The 16056-nt window shown below is 37.7% G+C and overlaps 5 protein-coding genes across 6 annotated transcripts; all 5 read right to left on the bottom strand.

Annotated features, from left to right (window-relative positions):
* Positions 1-76: 76 nt before the first annotated feature.
* Positions 77-3772, bottom strand: LOC111787501. The gene is made up of 6 exons (XM_023667485.1): positions 3067-3772; positions 2534-2751; positions 2218-2394; positions 1959-2114; positions 766-1042; positions 77-412 (listed from the first exon to the last, which is right to left on the bottom strand). The coding sequence occupies exons 1-6, from the start codon at positions 3452-3454 to the stop codon at positions 168-170; spliced, it is 1461 nt and encodes a 486-aa protein (XP_023523253.1). The 5' UTR covers positions 3455-3772; the 3' UTR covers positions 77-167.
* A 440-nt stretch (positions 3773-4212) lies between these two features.
* LOC111787504 (30S ribosomal protein S9, chloroplastic) lies at positions 4213-6006 on the bottom strand. The gene is made up of 2 exons (XM_023667488.1): positions 5626-6006; positions 4213-4698 (listed from the first exon to the last, which is right to left on the bottom strand). The coding sequence occupies exons 1-2, from the start codon at positions 5950-5952 to the stop codon at positions 4411-4413; spliced, it is 615 nt and encodes a 204-aa protein (XP_023523256.1). The 5' UTR covers positions 5953-6006; the 3' UTR covers positions 4213-4410.
* A 14-nt stretch (positions 6007-6020) lies between these two features.
* Positions 6021-9570, bottom strand: LOC111787500 (putative pentatricopeptide repeat-containing protein At1g19290). 2 transcript variants are annotated; one of them, XM_023667484.1, is made up of 2 exons: positions 6599-9570; positions 6021-6105 (listed from the first exon to the last, which is right to left on the bottom strand). In XM_023667484.1, exon 1 carries the CDS (start codon positions 9425-9427, stop codon positions 6647-6649), a length of 2781 nt encoding a protein of 926 aa, XP_023523252.1. In that variant the 5' UTR covers positions 9428-9570; the 3' UTR covers positions 6021-6105; positions 6599-6646. The 2 variants fall into 2 exon arrangements, with proteins under 2 accessions (XP_023523252.1, XP_023523251.1); XM_023667483.1 differs by lacking the exon at positions 6021-6105 and adding an exon at positions 6418-6435.
* A 507-nt stretch (positions 9571-10077) lies between these two features.
* Positions 10078-11374, bottom strand: LOC111787502 (probable galacturonosyltransferase-like 1). The gene has a single exon (XM_023667486.1). The coding sequence runs from the start codon at positions 11254-11256 to the stop codon at positions 10225-10227; it is 1032 nt and encodes a 343-aa protein (XP_023523254.1). The 5' UTR covers positions 11257-11374; the 3' UTR covers positions 10078-10224.
* A 1223-nt stretch (positions 11375-12597) lies between these two features.
* On the bottom strand, positions 12598-14187 carry LOC111787503 (calcium uniporter protein 4, mitochondrial). The gene is made up of 2 exons (XM_023667487.1): positions 13562-14187; positions 12598-13259 (listed from the first exon to the last, which is right to left on the bottom strand). Exons 1-2 carry the CDS (start codon positions 14114-14116, stop codon positions 12798-12800), a joined length of 1017 nt encoding a protein of 338 aa, XP_023523255.1. The 5' UTR covers positions 14117-14187; the 3' UTR covers positions 12598-12797.
* Positions 14188-16056: the final 1869 nt, after the last annotated feature.

Raw genomic sequence — 16056 nt, 5'->3', positions numbered from 1 at the left:
TATCAAATCATGGATCATAAAGTTTATAAAAGAAGAAAAAACAAGCAAACAATTGGTCGTTATAAGAGTAATGAGGAAGCGGATAGAATTGAGGATGTAGTTAAATTAAGGAATGAATGAAATAATACAAAGTTTCCACGATTCAGTTGAAAAGAAAGTAGTTTAGTTCAAGATAATCGGCTTACATTCAGAGGCTTAGCCTTGCGAATGTGGCCCATACTATTGACAAGATCTTTGCGAATGCAAACGGGGAACATATTAATTTTCTTTACAGCTTTCAGCCGCCACAGCACATATGGGAAGCTCAGCTGGTCCCTTGAAGTAAACCGCACCACCTCATTGAACCAGAGGCACATCAACAGATTCACCACTGGCGTATGCTCCCTAACAATGACAGAAGCCTCTGCCAGAGCTACAAAAACCATCAATAAATTGCACAACTCAGAATCTATGGAGTCATTCAAATCCATTAGCAACTGTTTGCGTCTCATTACATAGATGGAGGAAAGAATATGATTCAGAGAGGATTAAATGGTTCGAGGCCTATTGAATCTGAATGGAAAACATGGGGCCAATCTTATCATTACCCTTTTCCCTCGAAACATAAGAAATTGTTTTCCATAATCAAGGAACTGTTCTTAAGTTAAGATGCAGCCATTTCAAAAGAAAAAAAGAAGACATTCAGTCATGATTTCAAAGAAAAAAGACATTTAGTCATAATAAAAGCTATTTAATTATGAAGAGCAAGTGTAGAGTTCGTAATACCTTTATGTCCATTAAGCCTCTTGTCATCTGGGAAGTGATCATGACGGTACTGTGTAATCTGCACTTCAACTTCTTCCGGGGTTGCCTTATGTTTCTTGACGACAGCTCCAGCCTCATCATAGACACTACTACGAGCTCCATGCTGTGATATTGCAAGTTCAGAATCTGAACGCCAAAGAAGAGCTTCAAATACTCCTAATGGATCCCTCCGGAATTGAGACTTCGAATCTACCCAAATCGAGTACTTGACGTTAGGGAAGAGACGATGACCCAACATCTGACAAGCAGCACCACATGATATAATAATCCTTACAGTCAAGTCTATAAATGTCACAAAATGAAGAGATAATTTGTAAATCACAATTTCCAGTAATTGGATTAAACTATATCACTATGCAGATAATTAACCGAAGAGAGAATAAGGCATTTGATCCGAACATGATAGAATGTTGTATAAGCAATCCAGTCATGTAGCATAGAAATCTGAATTTTGCATGTTTAAATAATATCCTCTGTTTTTCGATTCGCTACTTAATAGGAAAACTCAGTGTAACAGCCTAAACTCACTGCTAGTAGATATTGTTTACTTTTGCTCGTTACATATCGCCATCAATCTCATGGTTTTAAAACGCATCTGCTAGGGAGAAGTTTCTATAATCTTATAAGGAATGTTTCGTTTCCTTATCCAACCAATGTGGGATCTCACAATCCACCCTTGGAGGCCTAGCATCCTTGCTGGCACACTGCCTCTAGCTCTGATACCATTTGTAACAGCCCAAGCTCGCCGTTAGTAGATACTGTCCGCTTTGGCCCGTTACGTATCGCTGTCAACCTCACGGTTTTAAAACACGTCTACTAGGGACAGTTTCCACACTCTTAAATATTTCGTTCTCCTTCTCCAACCGATGTGGAATCTCACACTCAGTGTGGACTAATTCATCATACTTGTGACATCAAATGTTCATACGGATTATTACTCTGGATGTTGAAAAAAGTATTTTCATCTCGTATTAAGCCAAATAAAAAAAACAAAACATTGACAACAATTAGTGAAAACAAAAACGATATGCTGATTGCAATCATAAATCCAGCAAAAGACAAAGCAACAGATGGTAGCATACAACATTTTTCATGTCATCATACAACTAAGAGAAATCTGATTGTCTAATAAATTTCATTATACAACTTATTACCTTGGGGATTTTTCCATTCAATCTTTGGTCAGTGAAAGGAAGATCCCTCACAACTATAACACGCCACTTTCCAATAAATCCATCCTCACCAATAACATGGCCCACTAACTCTTGTGCACTTAAAGTGATTTCATCCCAAAATGCAACATAGCAAACCTGCATCGGTTAAATGTGAACACCCTCACTAAATGCATTCTTGGTAGGAGAACATATATAACTAAGAAGCACAATAAGCAATTCAAAAGTAATAGATAACAACCTTGCGAAGTGATGCCTCTGACATTCCAATCGGTTGATAAAGATCATCTCCACCGCCAAATGCACATGTTGACACCACAAGGGAGCATTTTTGCATATAATTTCTATCTTCATTAGAAATTCTGAAACCCCCATTATCACAGTAAAAACCGCAGTGTACCTCAACAGTTCTATTCGCCTGTACAGACGAATTTCTAGAGCTTGAGAAAGGGGCCAACAGATAAGTTGTATACTTAGAAAACCAATTGCAATTCAAGAAAGGGGAGATTTCATGGGCGTCTGGGAAGCAAGGAAATTAGTGAGAAGTTGATCATAACCTGAAAACTTTCTTCTCTCTGGTTGAGAGTCTGGTATCCAGTAAACAGATTAAATCTAGTTCCATTCATGCTCTGTTGAGACAAGGAAGCTTTATCTACTAACAATGAACTGTCATTATCAGTTATGTAGTGCACATCAATCTCTGGAACTGGCGAACCGTCACGTACAGGAATATCCAATTGCTCAAGTTCTTTTGGTGGAAGAAGTTTCAAGCAACCTAATACAACCCAAAAATGTAGGTCGACTTTAGTTCTTGTCCATCCCAAACATCAAGATAAGTTAAGATGATTTTCCAGCGAGAAACTAAATCAAATAACCGGGCGTGCACTAAGGAATTGATAAACATGTGCATTTCAGACCCTGCAGCTTCCGCATCTTTCAACGTAGAAAAATTACAATCATGAACAGAAAAGCAGCCTAATGTAAGATCAAGACCTATTCTCGTCACAAGAGTTTGTAGATCCTCTCTAAAAGAAAAATCAAACGAATCACAGTGAATAATAAGGTTCTTACAAGGTCGTTGCTAACTTACGTTCTCTTACTCCGGCGACCTTCCGAGTAACAGGATCGAGTCTATTCAGATTCCCGTCTGGTTTACTGTCTAAATCCGACTTCTTCTCAGTCCCGATTACCGGCTCGTCTATCGTTGGTCTCGTCGAGCCAGCAACTTCCGATTTCGTCTCCAGCCTTGATTTCCGACCAATTCTCGTTGCCTCAAACAGAAGCAAACTCAAAGCAAGAAGGAAGAAAACAACCACCCAATACTTCAAAATGATTCTAAAAACTCGACGAGCCAACTCATTCTTGTCTCGATTCCCTGGTTTTTTTCGCTTCCTCCGAGCTCGAACACGCATCCTTTCCAAGTCGTCCAACTCATTGTCAGAAACCGAGATTGATACACTGTTGCTGCTTTTCGACATCGAAGATAAGAGTGATAGAGATTCAAGTCGACAAAAATTGTAGTAACGGAAAACAGATCGCTGACTCGCTACAAGATTTTTTCGTGTAATTGAGAAAATTCAGATTTAGGGCTTCTGATCTCAAACATATAGAGGTTCCTTTACACCAGCTTCAGGAACTCCTACCAAACTCAATCTAAAGACCGTGAAATACCCACATTACAAGAACGAGAACGCATAATGCCACTCTTCCATTGAAGCAGACCAAGAATCAGCACTGTGCGCGCAGCTTTCGATTGTCGTCGACGCGGTAGATTTCATTTCACATTTTTATGTCTTCATTTTATTCCATTTTTTAACACACAATTATATTAAAAACATAATATTTCAAGTCATATCTTTTTTTTTCTTTTTTTTTTTTTTTTTGGTTAAAGTAAAATGGTAATATATATTTTAAATTTTATGATATTACAAAATAATAATTATAACAAAAAAAAACATATTAAGAAATTAATGATAATATATACTTCTAACGTGTGATAAGAAATGCTTCTATTTGGTATCTTCAAGCCAAAGCTATCGCAAATAGATATTGTCCTTTTCAACACGTTAAAAGAAAATTTATAAAAAGTGTTTCGTTTCCTTCTCTAACCGAGGTAGGATCTCAAAATTCAATCCAATACATGTATAACCCAACTTCAAAAAGATTAACAAAGACTAAAGACTAAATCATAACAAAATGAAGATCCAAAAGGTAAAATTTATATGGACTAAAAATATGTTCAAAAATAGTTATGATGATGAATTATGGATTGTGTTTTTAATACATATCCTCGTTCTAGCTTAGAGCTCATATGGAGAAATATTTTTAAGATAACACTAGATTAGAGAGGAAAGAAAGTACAAAATAACATCTGGGTTGTACAAATAATGAAGGAAAAGAGGGTATGCAAAACAATTCGACAAGAATTGGAACCTTAACGCTTGGAGAATTGTGGGGCTTTACGGGCTTTCTTGAGACCAGCCTTCTTCCTCTCCACAACCCTAGAGTCCCTTGTCAAAAGCCCTTCTTTCTTTAGAGGTGATCTGTGATCAGCACTCACCTTTAGCAGAGCACGAGCAATGCCAAGGGAGATCGCCTGAGCCTGGCCGGAGAGGCCGCCTCCTTCAGCTTTGACGAATACGTCGTAGTTACTTTCATATCCCAAAGTTAACAAAGGAACTTTCACATATTGAAGCCACAATGGATTTCCTTGAAGGTATTCCTGCAACACATTGTACATTCCAACCCAGAGGTGAGTACAACTCTCTCTACTTCACCCACACTCATAATGTGAATGGGGTTATCCAAGCATCAATACCAGGAAAACCCAATAAACATTCAAGGCAAAATGGCATCCTAAACAAGAAATGAGCACACTTGGTCACTAAATTTACTCAATATCTTAACATATTCAGATGTAGATGAACACTAGCAAACGAAGGATTTGCAATGTGATCTAACATCATCAGAAGGTAAAGATTCCCACATGTGATGGAAGTGGAAGAACAAAAGCACATTTTCACTCCCAAATCCACTGAGAAAGAACAAATGAACTACTCGATCCCCCTAATAGACATGCCTTTTAGCATTAAGAACCATTCCACTGGAGACTCAAACTCAAACACATGGATACAATCGCAGCAATCTTTTATCTCAACTTGTGATTGATGAAAACACTTATTCCACAATCCCTTCGAATTTGGCAACAAGCAATGGAATCTAATCTATGTTCAACATATGAGATGAAGAAGCGAAAGCTTAGAATTTAATTACTCGTTAAGAGACTTACATGCTCCAGAATGTAGATAATGTTGTTCTAAGTTTATTCCACAATCTCAATTCAATATAATAGTTGCTGCAGATCAATTACAAAGACAGTGAAAAGAAACTAAATAATCACTTCCATTTCTAAATAGTTCAAGAATTTGCACATCAAAGACATAATCACGATCCTATAATTACAATCTTCGGTTTAATCCAAAAAAAAAAAAAAAAACCATTCGCATTTTTCCATTAAACGAACCTAGTCGAATCCAGCAGAAGAAACAACAACCCTAAATCGTCCAAAGAACATCCACTGCCAAAAATAGTAAAGCTAAAATGGATGAAACCAAACGCAAGTACACGAATAAGGGAAAAGATGGAAGACCTTAGCGTCGCGGTAATTGATAATAACTTTGCCAGTGCCTTCTTGGAGAACAACGCGAGCAACGGCAGATTTCCGGCGGCCAGTGCCAATGAGCGTTTGCGCAGCGAAGCCACCAGGGAGCCTCGATTTCACATAGTTCTTAAGCTCCGCCGTCTCCACTGCGGAAGTGGCGGAGGCAGATACCACGAGTGGGGAATTGGATTTCGGGTGGGAAATTACAAGAGATTTTGAACGTGGAAAGGACAGAGCGTTTGGCATCTGTGATAGTTGGGAAGAAAACGAGAGAGAAGAGAGAGAGAAAGCGAGGGAGGACACAGAAGTAGCCATTTTCGTGCTCTATCCAGAACGAAGGTAGCTTCTTCCAAAAATTGAAACTGCGGTGGATGTAGAGAGACTGGTGAGCAGGTGAAAGGGGATAATGTGTGTGAATTGACCACATTGTCCTCGAATACGTGATAACGCCCAATTCTCAATTTATTCCTTCATAAAAAAAAAAAAGTAATTTAACAAAATAATTGTAAGAATAATTCGATAATTCTTAATAATATGTTTGAAATATACTTTAATAAAAGATCATGCTTTTAAATAAAATCAAATTTTCTATAAATATCTTTCAAAAAAATCACTTAAAAAAACCAAGTTAAAATATTAGGTTACGGTGTGAGACTAAGTTAAAATATTAAAAATATCATACCGAGTAGGGTATGATAATACTATAGGTTATGTTGCCGAAGAAAGTTAGCGTCGAGACGGTACATGTCTATTACCATTGAACTAAGCACGCCTGCTGAAGGGTTATACAACCATGAGCTGCCATACAATATGATCAATTATTGGACAAGAACTGCCGATGGAAATGGCCCCAAAGAATTGTGAATTAAACTGAGACTGAAAGCAAACTGTAAAAGAATGTGATTCTTTCTCTCTTTACATTCTGAAAATCTTTAAAATGGTCCTGGGGTTAGAGAATTACCGTATACATTACAAAGATTTCTCAATTTTCCATTATGTCGTTGTCGACTCAAGCTCGATGTAGCGCCATGGATTGGACATCGGTTAAGCCATTCGATTCCGATGTCTTCTGCTTGTCTCTCCATTTGACGTAAACTCGAACCAGAAGTGAATCCAATGTGCTCGAGTCTTTACCTGCCTTGATCATTTCATTCAAAAGCCCCACAGATTGCTCAATATCCCCTCGCTTACAGAGCCCGTGTATCAAGGTGGAATAGGTCACAGATGAGGGAGAAATGCCTTCTTCAGTCATTCTTTCCTTCAGTTTAAAAGCCTCAACTGTTCTACCAGCCTTGCAATATCCATCAATCAGAGTATTGTATGTAACTACAGTGGGTGATAAGCCCTTCCTAGGGAGTTTACGGAATAGGCTCAGAGCTCGATCGAGATTACCCGACTTGCATAAACCATTTATAAGAGCATTATACACATAAATATTAGGAACAAGACCTGCCTTTATCATGTCATCTCTTAAACAAAAGGCTTCTTCGACTTTACCAGCAACAGAACATGAATGGATTAGGGAACAAAATGTGTAATTATCGGGATGAAAGCCTCGAAGTAACAGATCGGACAAGATTCTTCTAACATCATCAACCTTCTTAGACTTGCATAGCCCTGCAATTGCAACATTATATATGATATTGTTTGACAGAGGGATGCTCGTGGCATTTGAGCCAAAAGAATCCATAATTTTCTGTGTTTGAAGATGTCTTGGACCAGACTTGGTCAATTCCATAGAACATGAACGACCTACAACAGGATCAATATCTGCCATTTGATGCAAAATCAAACTTGCTTCATCGATCTTACCAAGTCGATATAGACTACTGACAATTTTGCTGCCAATAATAATATTTGGTGCAATCCCTTTGTTGATCATCTCAAAGTATGCACTATATGCTTTGTCCATCCTCCCTTTGTCACACCAACCTGCTATAAGTGAGCCATAAGTTACGACATTGGGAGATAGATCCCGGTCCGCCATCTCAGCTAGAAGACCACTCAATTTGTGTAATTCTTCAGATTTGAAAACACCAGTAATAAGAGAATTGTACATTTCAATGGAAACGCCGATTCCCTCTCGTTCAACCATGTTCTTCAATTTTAAGGCTTCTACCATATTTCCAACTTTACAATATCCATCAATTAAAGTTCTATATGTTATTCCATCAGATGGACAGCCTAGTTCCTTCATCATAAGAAAAATCTCTTGTGCTTCCATTAGTTTCCCCATCTTACAAAAGCCATTGATCATGGTATTATAAAGAGTTGTACTACTTGCAAAACCCCTCGACAGTACGACCCTCCACATCATCATAGCTTTATCGAAAGCGCCTACTTTGAAAAATGCATCTAAAAGTGTACCATAACTAACCTCATCCGGTGCCACGCCTCTTTTCTGCATTGAGTTCCAAATCTGTAGGGCATGGTCAGCATAACCAGCATGGCAAAAACTCTTGAGAAGCATATTATAAGTCACAACAGTCATATTAACTCCTTTTTCGTGCATCTCATTACAAAGTTTGAAAGCTTCATTGAAATTTTCTTGTCTACAAAACCCATCTAGAAGAGTGTTATAGCTACAAGAATCTGGTCTCAGGTCCCAATCTTTCATACCAACCAACAGTTCTGCTGCTTTTTTAACATGACCAAGCTTACAAAACCCATTAATAATTGAGTTGCAAACTACAGTATTCATTTTTAAGCCTACTTTCAGCATTGCATCCCTTAGTCTAAGAGCATCGTCCATTCTACCAGCACTACTATATGCATGAATTAAAACTCCATAAACATGCTCATCAACAAACAATTCTTTATCCTCCATGTAACTGATTAGCGTCTCAGCATGCTCCATCTGACCTCTCTTGCAATAACCTTTTATCAACAAAGTATATGTTATGGAATTTTCAGAGACGCCCCTTTCAGACATTAACTTCAACACCTTTTTCGCCGTGAAAACATCTCCTTGACTGACATATCCATCAATCAAACTATTGTAAGTTACTACATTCGGTTCGCAACATGACCTCTCCAATTCTTTCACAAATTCGAACGCTTCATCCACTCTTCCTTCCTTACAGTATGCATTCACCATTATTGTGTAACTAAAAATGTCGGGAAGGACGCCTAATGCAATCATTTGTTCATAAACAAGCAGAGCCCTGGATGTTTCTCCGTTTTCGACCAAATTACTCAACAAACTATTGCAGGACCTCAAACTTGGAACACGACCACACTTCCCCATATCGTCAAACACTCGCAGTGCAAATTTTGTCATTCCCTTCTCGGCATAAACCTTCAAAATCATATCAAAAACCGTAGGAGAATACGAAAATTCTTTATAAACCCTCACAAGCTCGTCCCATACTACACACGCGGTGTAATTGTTCTTGCATAGAACCACAAGTTCATTCAAGTACACCCTAGCCTCTTCATGCATTCGGGCCCGTGATAGTATGTGAACAATCTTGCAATAGGAATTGATATTCGGTCTGAATTTTTGTTGACTAGAAGCCAATTTAAAGAACTCCAAGCAAGCATAAGGATTTAATCTGAGATTGCGAAGCACTGAATCCATCAATTCATCGGAAAAACTAAAGGAAAGCTTGGCGAGGGCATCGACTCGTCGAAGAACTAGAAGACGAGAGATTCGATCAACCAAATCCGATCGGTTCAGCTTCAATTCGTCCCGGAACTTCCATTGAAGAGTTCCAGATACGTGGATCGACTTCCGAAGAAGTAGACACGAATATAAGCGATGAATTGATGTCGGAAAGAACCTTATCATTTTCCGGCACGACGAAACCGATGAACTGAAAAGAAAGCTGCCGATGAAGTTGAATCCGCAGCCTCATTGCACTAATAGCTTCCGCATAACTGGCCATTATTTCTGTTTCAGAAAAAGCATCATTCCGTGTTCATGGAAGAACACAAAACACTAGGGCAAGAATTGGTTTATACTCCGTGTTTGCTTCGTGGCGCCATGGCGCGCTTGTTGTGGGCTTTTTCTAGTTTGAGCCCAATAACTCGATTCTATTATGGGTATGCTTTTATTTGGGCTCGTATCTTGACCCATTATTCAGCCCAATGGCGCGCTTGTTGTGGGCTTTTTCTAGTTTGAGCCCAATAACTCGATTCTATTATGGGCATGCTTTTATTTGGGCCCGTATCTTGGCCCATTATTCAGCCCATGCAAAGAGCGGTATTATTATTGGGTCACCAAGATAACATTTTAATACACCATGAGATTTTGTAAAAATCTATATAACATATTTTCTATTAAAATATTAATATTCCAATTGAAATAAAATTTCTCATATCTATATATATATATATATATATATATTTTTTTTTTTTTTTTTTTTTTTTTTTTTTTTTTTTTTTTTTTTTTTTTTTTTTTTTTTTTTTTTTTTTTTTTTTTTTTNTTGGTTATTGACATTCAAATTTAGTACACAAAAAACGAATAAATTCCTCTATGTTCATCCCATTATTTTATTATTATTTATTTTTTGTCACAAAAATAATATAAAAAAAAATCTATATAACTTCAGCTCCGAAAAGATTCCTCCAATGATGAATGGAGGTTCAAGAATCGATTGAAAATGGGGTCTGTAACAAATCGTAGGGAGCCCAAAGGGCGTCCAAAGGGCAGGGCCGGTTCGCGTCCAATCGAGCCCACGGTTTTCCTTTGCCACTCCAATGCAACAAACTGACCGGACCCGGGTGCAAATCCCTGCAGAGTCCTCTGATATTGTCGCCACCGAGCCCGTGCTGGTTCCACCGGTGATCCACCGGAGAAATCCTCCCGCCGAACACCAACAAAAACGGAGGCAACGACCCCAATTCGTAGATTCTTATTCTCTTATGCAATTCCATCCATTCCTCAATCTTGGTCGTGTAGTCCCCGGCCCTCCACCGGTCCAGATCGATCACCATAACACCCGTGTTGAAGTAACACGCCTTCCGGTTCGCAAACGTTAAGGACAAAGACGGGTTGGACCAAAACGACGGCGTAAAATAGGCGGTAAAATTGGCGTTGCAGTACTCCGGCGCGGCGAGGACTGACTCGCCGCCGAGTGGATGGGCGGCGAGTTTAGCAATGTCGTCGACGAGGATCAGGTCCGAGTCAAGGTACACGACTCGAGCGACGCAAGTGGGAAGGAGGTTGGCTAAGTAGCTACGCGCGTAGTTCAACGGACAGTCCAACGCGGATCGGATTGACGTGGAAATCAATCGCGAGGCCGCTTCGTCGTCGAAAGGGTAGAGTTGGAATTTGAGGTAAGGGAATGAATGGGAGACGGTGGCGTGAAGAGATGACGCGTTGGCGGATGCGGAATAGACGAAGTGGAAAATTACGCTTTGAGGACAGGAGGAGTGTTGAAGGACGGAAAGGACGGCGGCCATGGAGCCACGTATGTAAGCGGTGTCCAACGTCATCGCCACGTGGACGGCATGATTGAAGCAGTGGTGTTGTCCCTTCTCATTGCGTTTCTCCAGATCATCGGGCAGGGAAGGGCAGTCCGGGGAATTGAAAAATTGGGGGGCTTCTCTGAATATTGCGGCATGGGAGGCGGCGCAGACGGCGAGGAGGAGAAGGAGGAGGAGGGCGGAGCGCATGGCGGCGGTGCGGAGGAGAAAATGGGAATTATCTAGGAATGGGAAAAAGGGAAATAGGAGTGGGAATTTAAAATGAGAGTGAAAATGCAGACTGAAGGAGGAGATCCGACCGGGGTTCGCGTACCTTTCAACACGTTTTATTTATTTTATTAATTTTTACAAAAAAAAAATAATAATAATAATTTATTCAAAGTCAGCCTTTTAAATTTTTTTTTATATAATATATCAATTTGAGCATAGTTCAAACTTATAAATAATTTATTTTCTTTTGTGTGCTTTAATCTGATTATGCTTGCGTGATCGACGAAAGACGAAAAAGAAAAGGTTATTATTGGAAGTGCCGGAGTTTACCCAGAAAATGAATATAAAAAATGGTGTTTGGTTGAGAAAGTTCTTTCATGAGTTGAGAAATCATTTTCCGGGAAAAGTAAAGAAGGTTGCATGCTTGGAGGCTACGTTTGGTTTGGGTGTGTTTTCCTTTTATTATTTTGAGTCATAAAAACACCAACCCTTTTCGATTGTTGTGTTTAATACACATCTTAAAAACCTCAATTTTAATTATTTTCTTCTTAACAAATCAAAATTAATTTTAGAAATCTATTTAATGTAAAATTAAAAGACTTAAAAGGTTTTTTTTTATAATTTAACCCATTTTAAAAAATTTAAAATTGTTAAAATGGAATTTATTGATAAATTAAGTGTTTATAAGTATAGTATTATAATATTATGTTGAGCATATGATAAAATTGAAGCTAACTTCATATTTAAAATGTGTTTGGTATAAACTAATTGATTTATTAAATGGAAATGCATTTGCCATAAAATATAATTTTTATTATTTAGAAATACTTATTGAAATAAAGATATTTGAAAATTGAGGAGGAAGGTTCGGTGTGCACCGACAGGCAGCCTGGCGAGTAGACCGCAACAGCGGAAACGCCTCGACTTTGTATGTCCGTACTTTCTGTCGCATCTTATCTTTTCTATAATTTTCTACCATTCATACCTTTGAAAATTTTTTGTTTTCTTTTCGTAAATTGAATTTGTCTTGTTCTTCATTCCCATTCTCCCCTTTTACTTTTCTCTCCTTCAGTTTCCCATGGACGGGATTTGCATTGACCGAACCACNATTTCACTCTTTATTTTCCATTTTATTAATATTTGTAATTTTAGATTTGAGTTATTCTTCTTAAAACAATTTTATTTTCCATTTTATTTGATTTTTTTACAAATTAAAAAGTATTTTGGTATCCCATGATTTAATTGTTATTATTAGAAGTTAAAATCCTTATCGATTTAAGTCTCCATCTTAAAAAAAAATAATAATAATAATAAAAAATAAAAAAAAATTACAATCTCGTTTTTATATTAATTTTTTTTTTCAATGGTCCTATACAATACATGATACGAATCGATGTATCATGTCCAAAGCCGATTTAGATCAAGACACTCAAATAAAAAAGAAAAAAAAAAGCTGAATCCTAAAGCTCCGATTTTAGAAGAGAAAAAAAAAATGGAATTATTAAATTTACAAAAAAGTCTTATGATAGAGTATGGGCATTGGAAAACAAGGGTTCTTGTTGAGTTGGGTAGCTTGGATAGCAAATTCTCTTCAGTTCATTGTAGTTGTTGATGTCGAAATTCTGAGAGGCCATGAGTTTCTTTTGCTTTGCCTTAAAACGACGTCGGAAGATGCCTTCAAAAGTGGGCTCTGTGGAGGTTGTAAGGAAGAAGGCATAGGCAAGGGCAAAGTGAAGGGATGTCACGAAGAAGCAAATGGGCTCCATTACGTCCCAACTTAGCTCCCAGAAAGTGAGCCTCATGCAGCCCAATGTTTGGGCCACGAGAAGGCCCAATCCACAAAAGAGCTCGCCTTGAACCTGGGCCTTGGCCTTTTTGTCGATTATTTCCTTTTGCCTCTCCATTTGGGCTAGTTGTTTCAACCTTGGGTCGTCTGGTCTCGCTATTGATCCAGATATCATCGTTTCCATTGATTTAGCCACCTGTACATATTTCAAACTCGTCAATCACAGAAGGATTTCAACATTTTCCTTTTTCTTTGTTAAACTTTTTTAATTTTTTGTTTAATTAATTAACTATTCGTTGAATATGTCACGATTTTGTCCCAAAATTTCAACCACTTAAAACATGTTTCCAAATTTGTGATGATTTTGATTCTGTATATTCTTGCAACACTGTTCATCGTCATCGTCCGCTTAAATCGGATCTCCGTAAGGGATGGATTCGGTCAGTTTTTTTTTTTTTTAATCTGTAAATCTTCACCTAATCGCACTTATAATTTTACCTGATCCGGCCGGAGGAACACGATATTTCCAATGACAATGACGCTTCCAGATTCATCCAACAACTTGGCGAATTCGGCGCCCTGATCCTTATTCCCACAATCTTCAACACAGATCCGAAAGAACTCGGAGTACGAGATCGAACTCTTCTGAATATTTCTCAATTTCGCCTTTAGTTTTTCGATCTGCGATAGCCTAATGATCTTCCTAGCATCGTCGATCGAGATACCACATCCAGAAACAGAGCGTTCATTATCGAACGACGACGGAGGAATGAGGCCGTCGAGGCGGATTCGATCGGCACTAATGTTGCGACCTCCGAGTTTCTCTCTGAGATCATCGCCTAATGGAAGAGTCAACAACTCGGGGATCCGAGCAGCAGAAGGAGAATGATAGATCGCTCTCCTCTGAAGAAAGCGCCTGAAAACGGACTTCCCGGCGGAATCGGGCGGAGGAGAAATGTAGTCGCGGCGGGAGGTCAAATTGATAGGCGATGGAGAAGAATTAGTTCTGAAACCATCAAGAAAGCGCTTGGAAATGGATCTCCGGAGCGCCATTGACGGAGCAGAGGGGGAAAATCGGGGGAAGGGAAATCGAAGCGTAAAATTAGGGCAGTGTTTGGATGATTGAGTTTGAAAGGAAGAGAGTGCAGAATTGGTTTAAATAGGTGGTCTAACCTTCCTGTAAAAGCCAGTAACTCGCGTGGGTCCCGCCTCGGCATTGGTTCGTTTCTTTCATTTTATCCTCAACTTACGTCAGCACCCAATCGATCTCATAAGACTCTAAATTAATTAAATTTAATTATTACATTAATTGTTAATTTCTTATTTCGTTAAATGACCATCCTACCCCTATAATTTATTTTCAATTGGTCAAAAATCCCATTGATTGTCCTTATTTTTTCCTCGCCTTCAAATTTAAAAACAAATAAATGCAAAATTATAATAAATATCAAATAATAACATTAGCCCATACCCCTCTATTAAATAGATTAACAACGTGTAATGCCAATAACCATCGGTGAGATTCAGTTGAATTATGAGAATCATATATTTTAAATTATAGAATCAAAGTCTAAATTATTTTATGAATTAATTGAAACAATCTAATCTTTTAATTTTTTTTTCTAAATTACAAATTTGAAAATAAAATTAGAATTTAGTTAGAAAAGTTAATTAAAATACAAAGACTACTTTCAATAACCAAGTTTTTTTCTTTTTTTTCTTGCGTCAGATTCGATTTAGTTTGAGAATTTACTATAATAAAATATGGTTGGCACAAAAGAAGATGCTAACCATATTTCTCTGGGAAAGTCATTCATGACCACTTTTAATGAAGGCTTGAATTATATAAGATATCGAGGAATTTTTGAGCCCCACATTGGCTAATTAAAGGGAAGATAGTAGGCATACAAACGAATGACACTATCTCCATTAGTATAAAATCATAACTTTTGCAGAATAAAAAGAACAAACTCAAGGAAACTTATACTTAAAATAGATAATATCATATCAACTGACACAGAAGTCCCATATATTTTTAATTATAGAGAGAGTGGTCCATGTGGTCCATCGCATTGGAGTACAGAGGGTGGACGAACATACGACAAGAGGGTTTTAAGCGGAGGGTTTTGTTATTGCTTTACTTGTCCCTCACGACTCGATGCTTTTTGGATACCTTTTAAATTCCAATTCCAATAATTCCAATTCCCAAATCAAAATCAAAATCCAATAAGGTATATACGTAAGCATTGCAATTTGATGGCAAATGAATTATAAACTCAACTACTAAGCATTATGGGCAATGGAGTCTGAGATCAAATTAGAATCCCAACAACTGGGAGCGATGGGGGATTATTGGGACAATTTTACTTTACCAATTTCCCTCCTCGGATTCCACTGTTTTATTCATTAACATTAATGATGCTAGTGGAATATCTATTTCTCCCATTATCCCTCACGTGATTTCCGCATGGATTCCCCTCCATCCTAAATAATTAATATTCACTTATATGCCCTTTTATTTTATTATTTTCATTCTCGCTGCCACCTCTTTTTTATCCATTCCATCACCCTGCTCTGTCTTTTCCCCCATTTTATTATTTATTTATTTTTTAATTAAGAAATAATTTTCTAAAAGAAAAAAAAAATGCATATCTAATAAATTGTTTTATTTTAATTTATTTTTAAAATATGGGTTTTTTTTTTTTTTTTTTTTCCAACAATTGCTTATGGAAAATGGAATGTTAGGCATGAATTCGTGCCCAAAGAAAAGGAAAAAGAAGAAAAAAGGCATGAATTCGTGAACCTTCTTCAACGGAAATCTTTTAAAATTTCAACTTGTCTTTTTTTTTTTTTTTTTTTTTTTAATTTTTTTTTTTTNGTCCATTTGTTAAGTGCACGTTTTGGTTCCGTCAGGTCAAACGTTGAAAAAGATGGCTCCGCTTGTAAACGAACGTTAAAGTCCGTTAATATAAGCCGCCGTGTCGGGCTTGGAA

This window comes from Cucurbita pepo, chromosome LG02, assembly GCF_002806865.2.
Source record: "Cucurbita pepo subsp. pepo cultivar mu-cu-16 chromosome LG02, ASM280686v2, whole genome shotgun sequence".
Classification (NCBI taxonomy): domain Eukaryota; kingdom Viridiplantae; phylum Streptophyta; class Magnoliopsida; order Cucurbitales; family Cucurbitaceae; genus Cucurbita; species Cucurbita pepo.
Note: the sequence above shows the minus strand (reverse complement) of the source record. Positions and strands in the feature narration are given on the sequence as shown.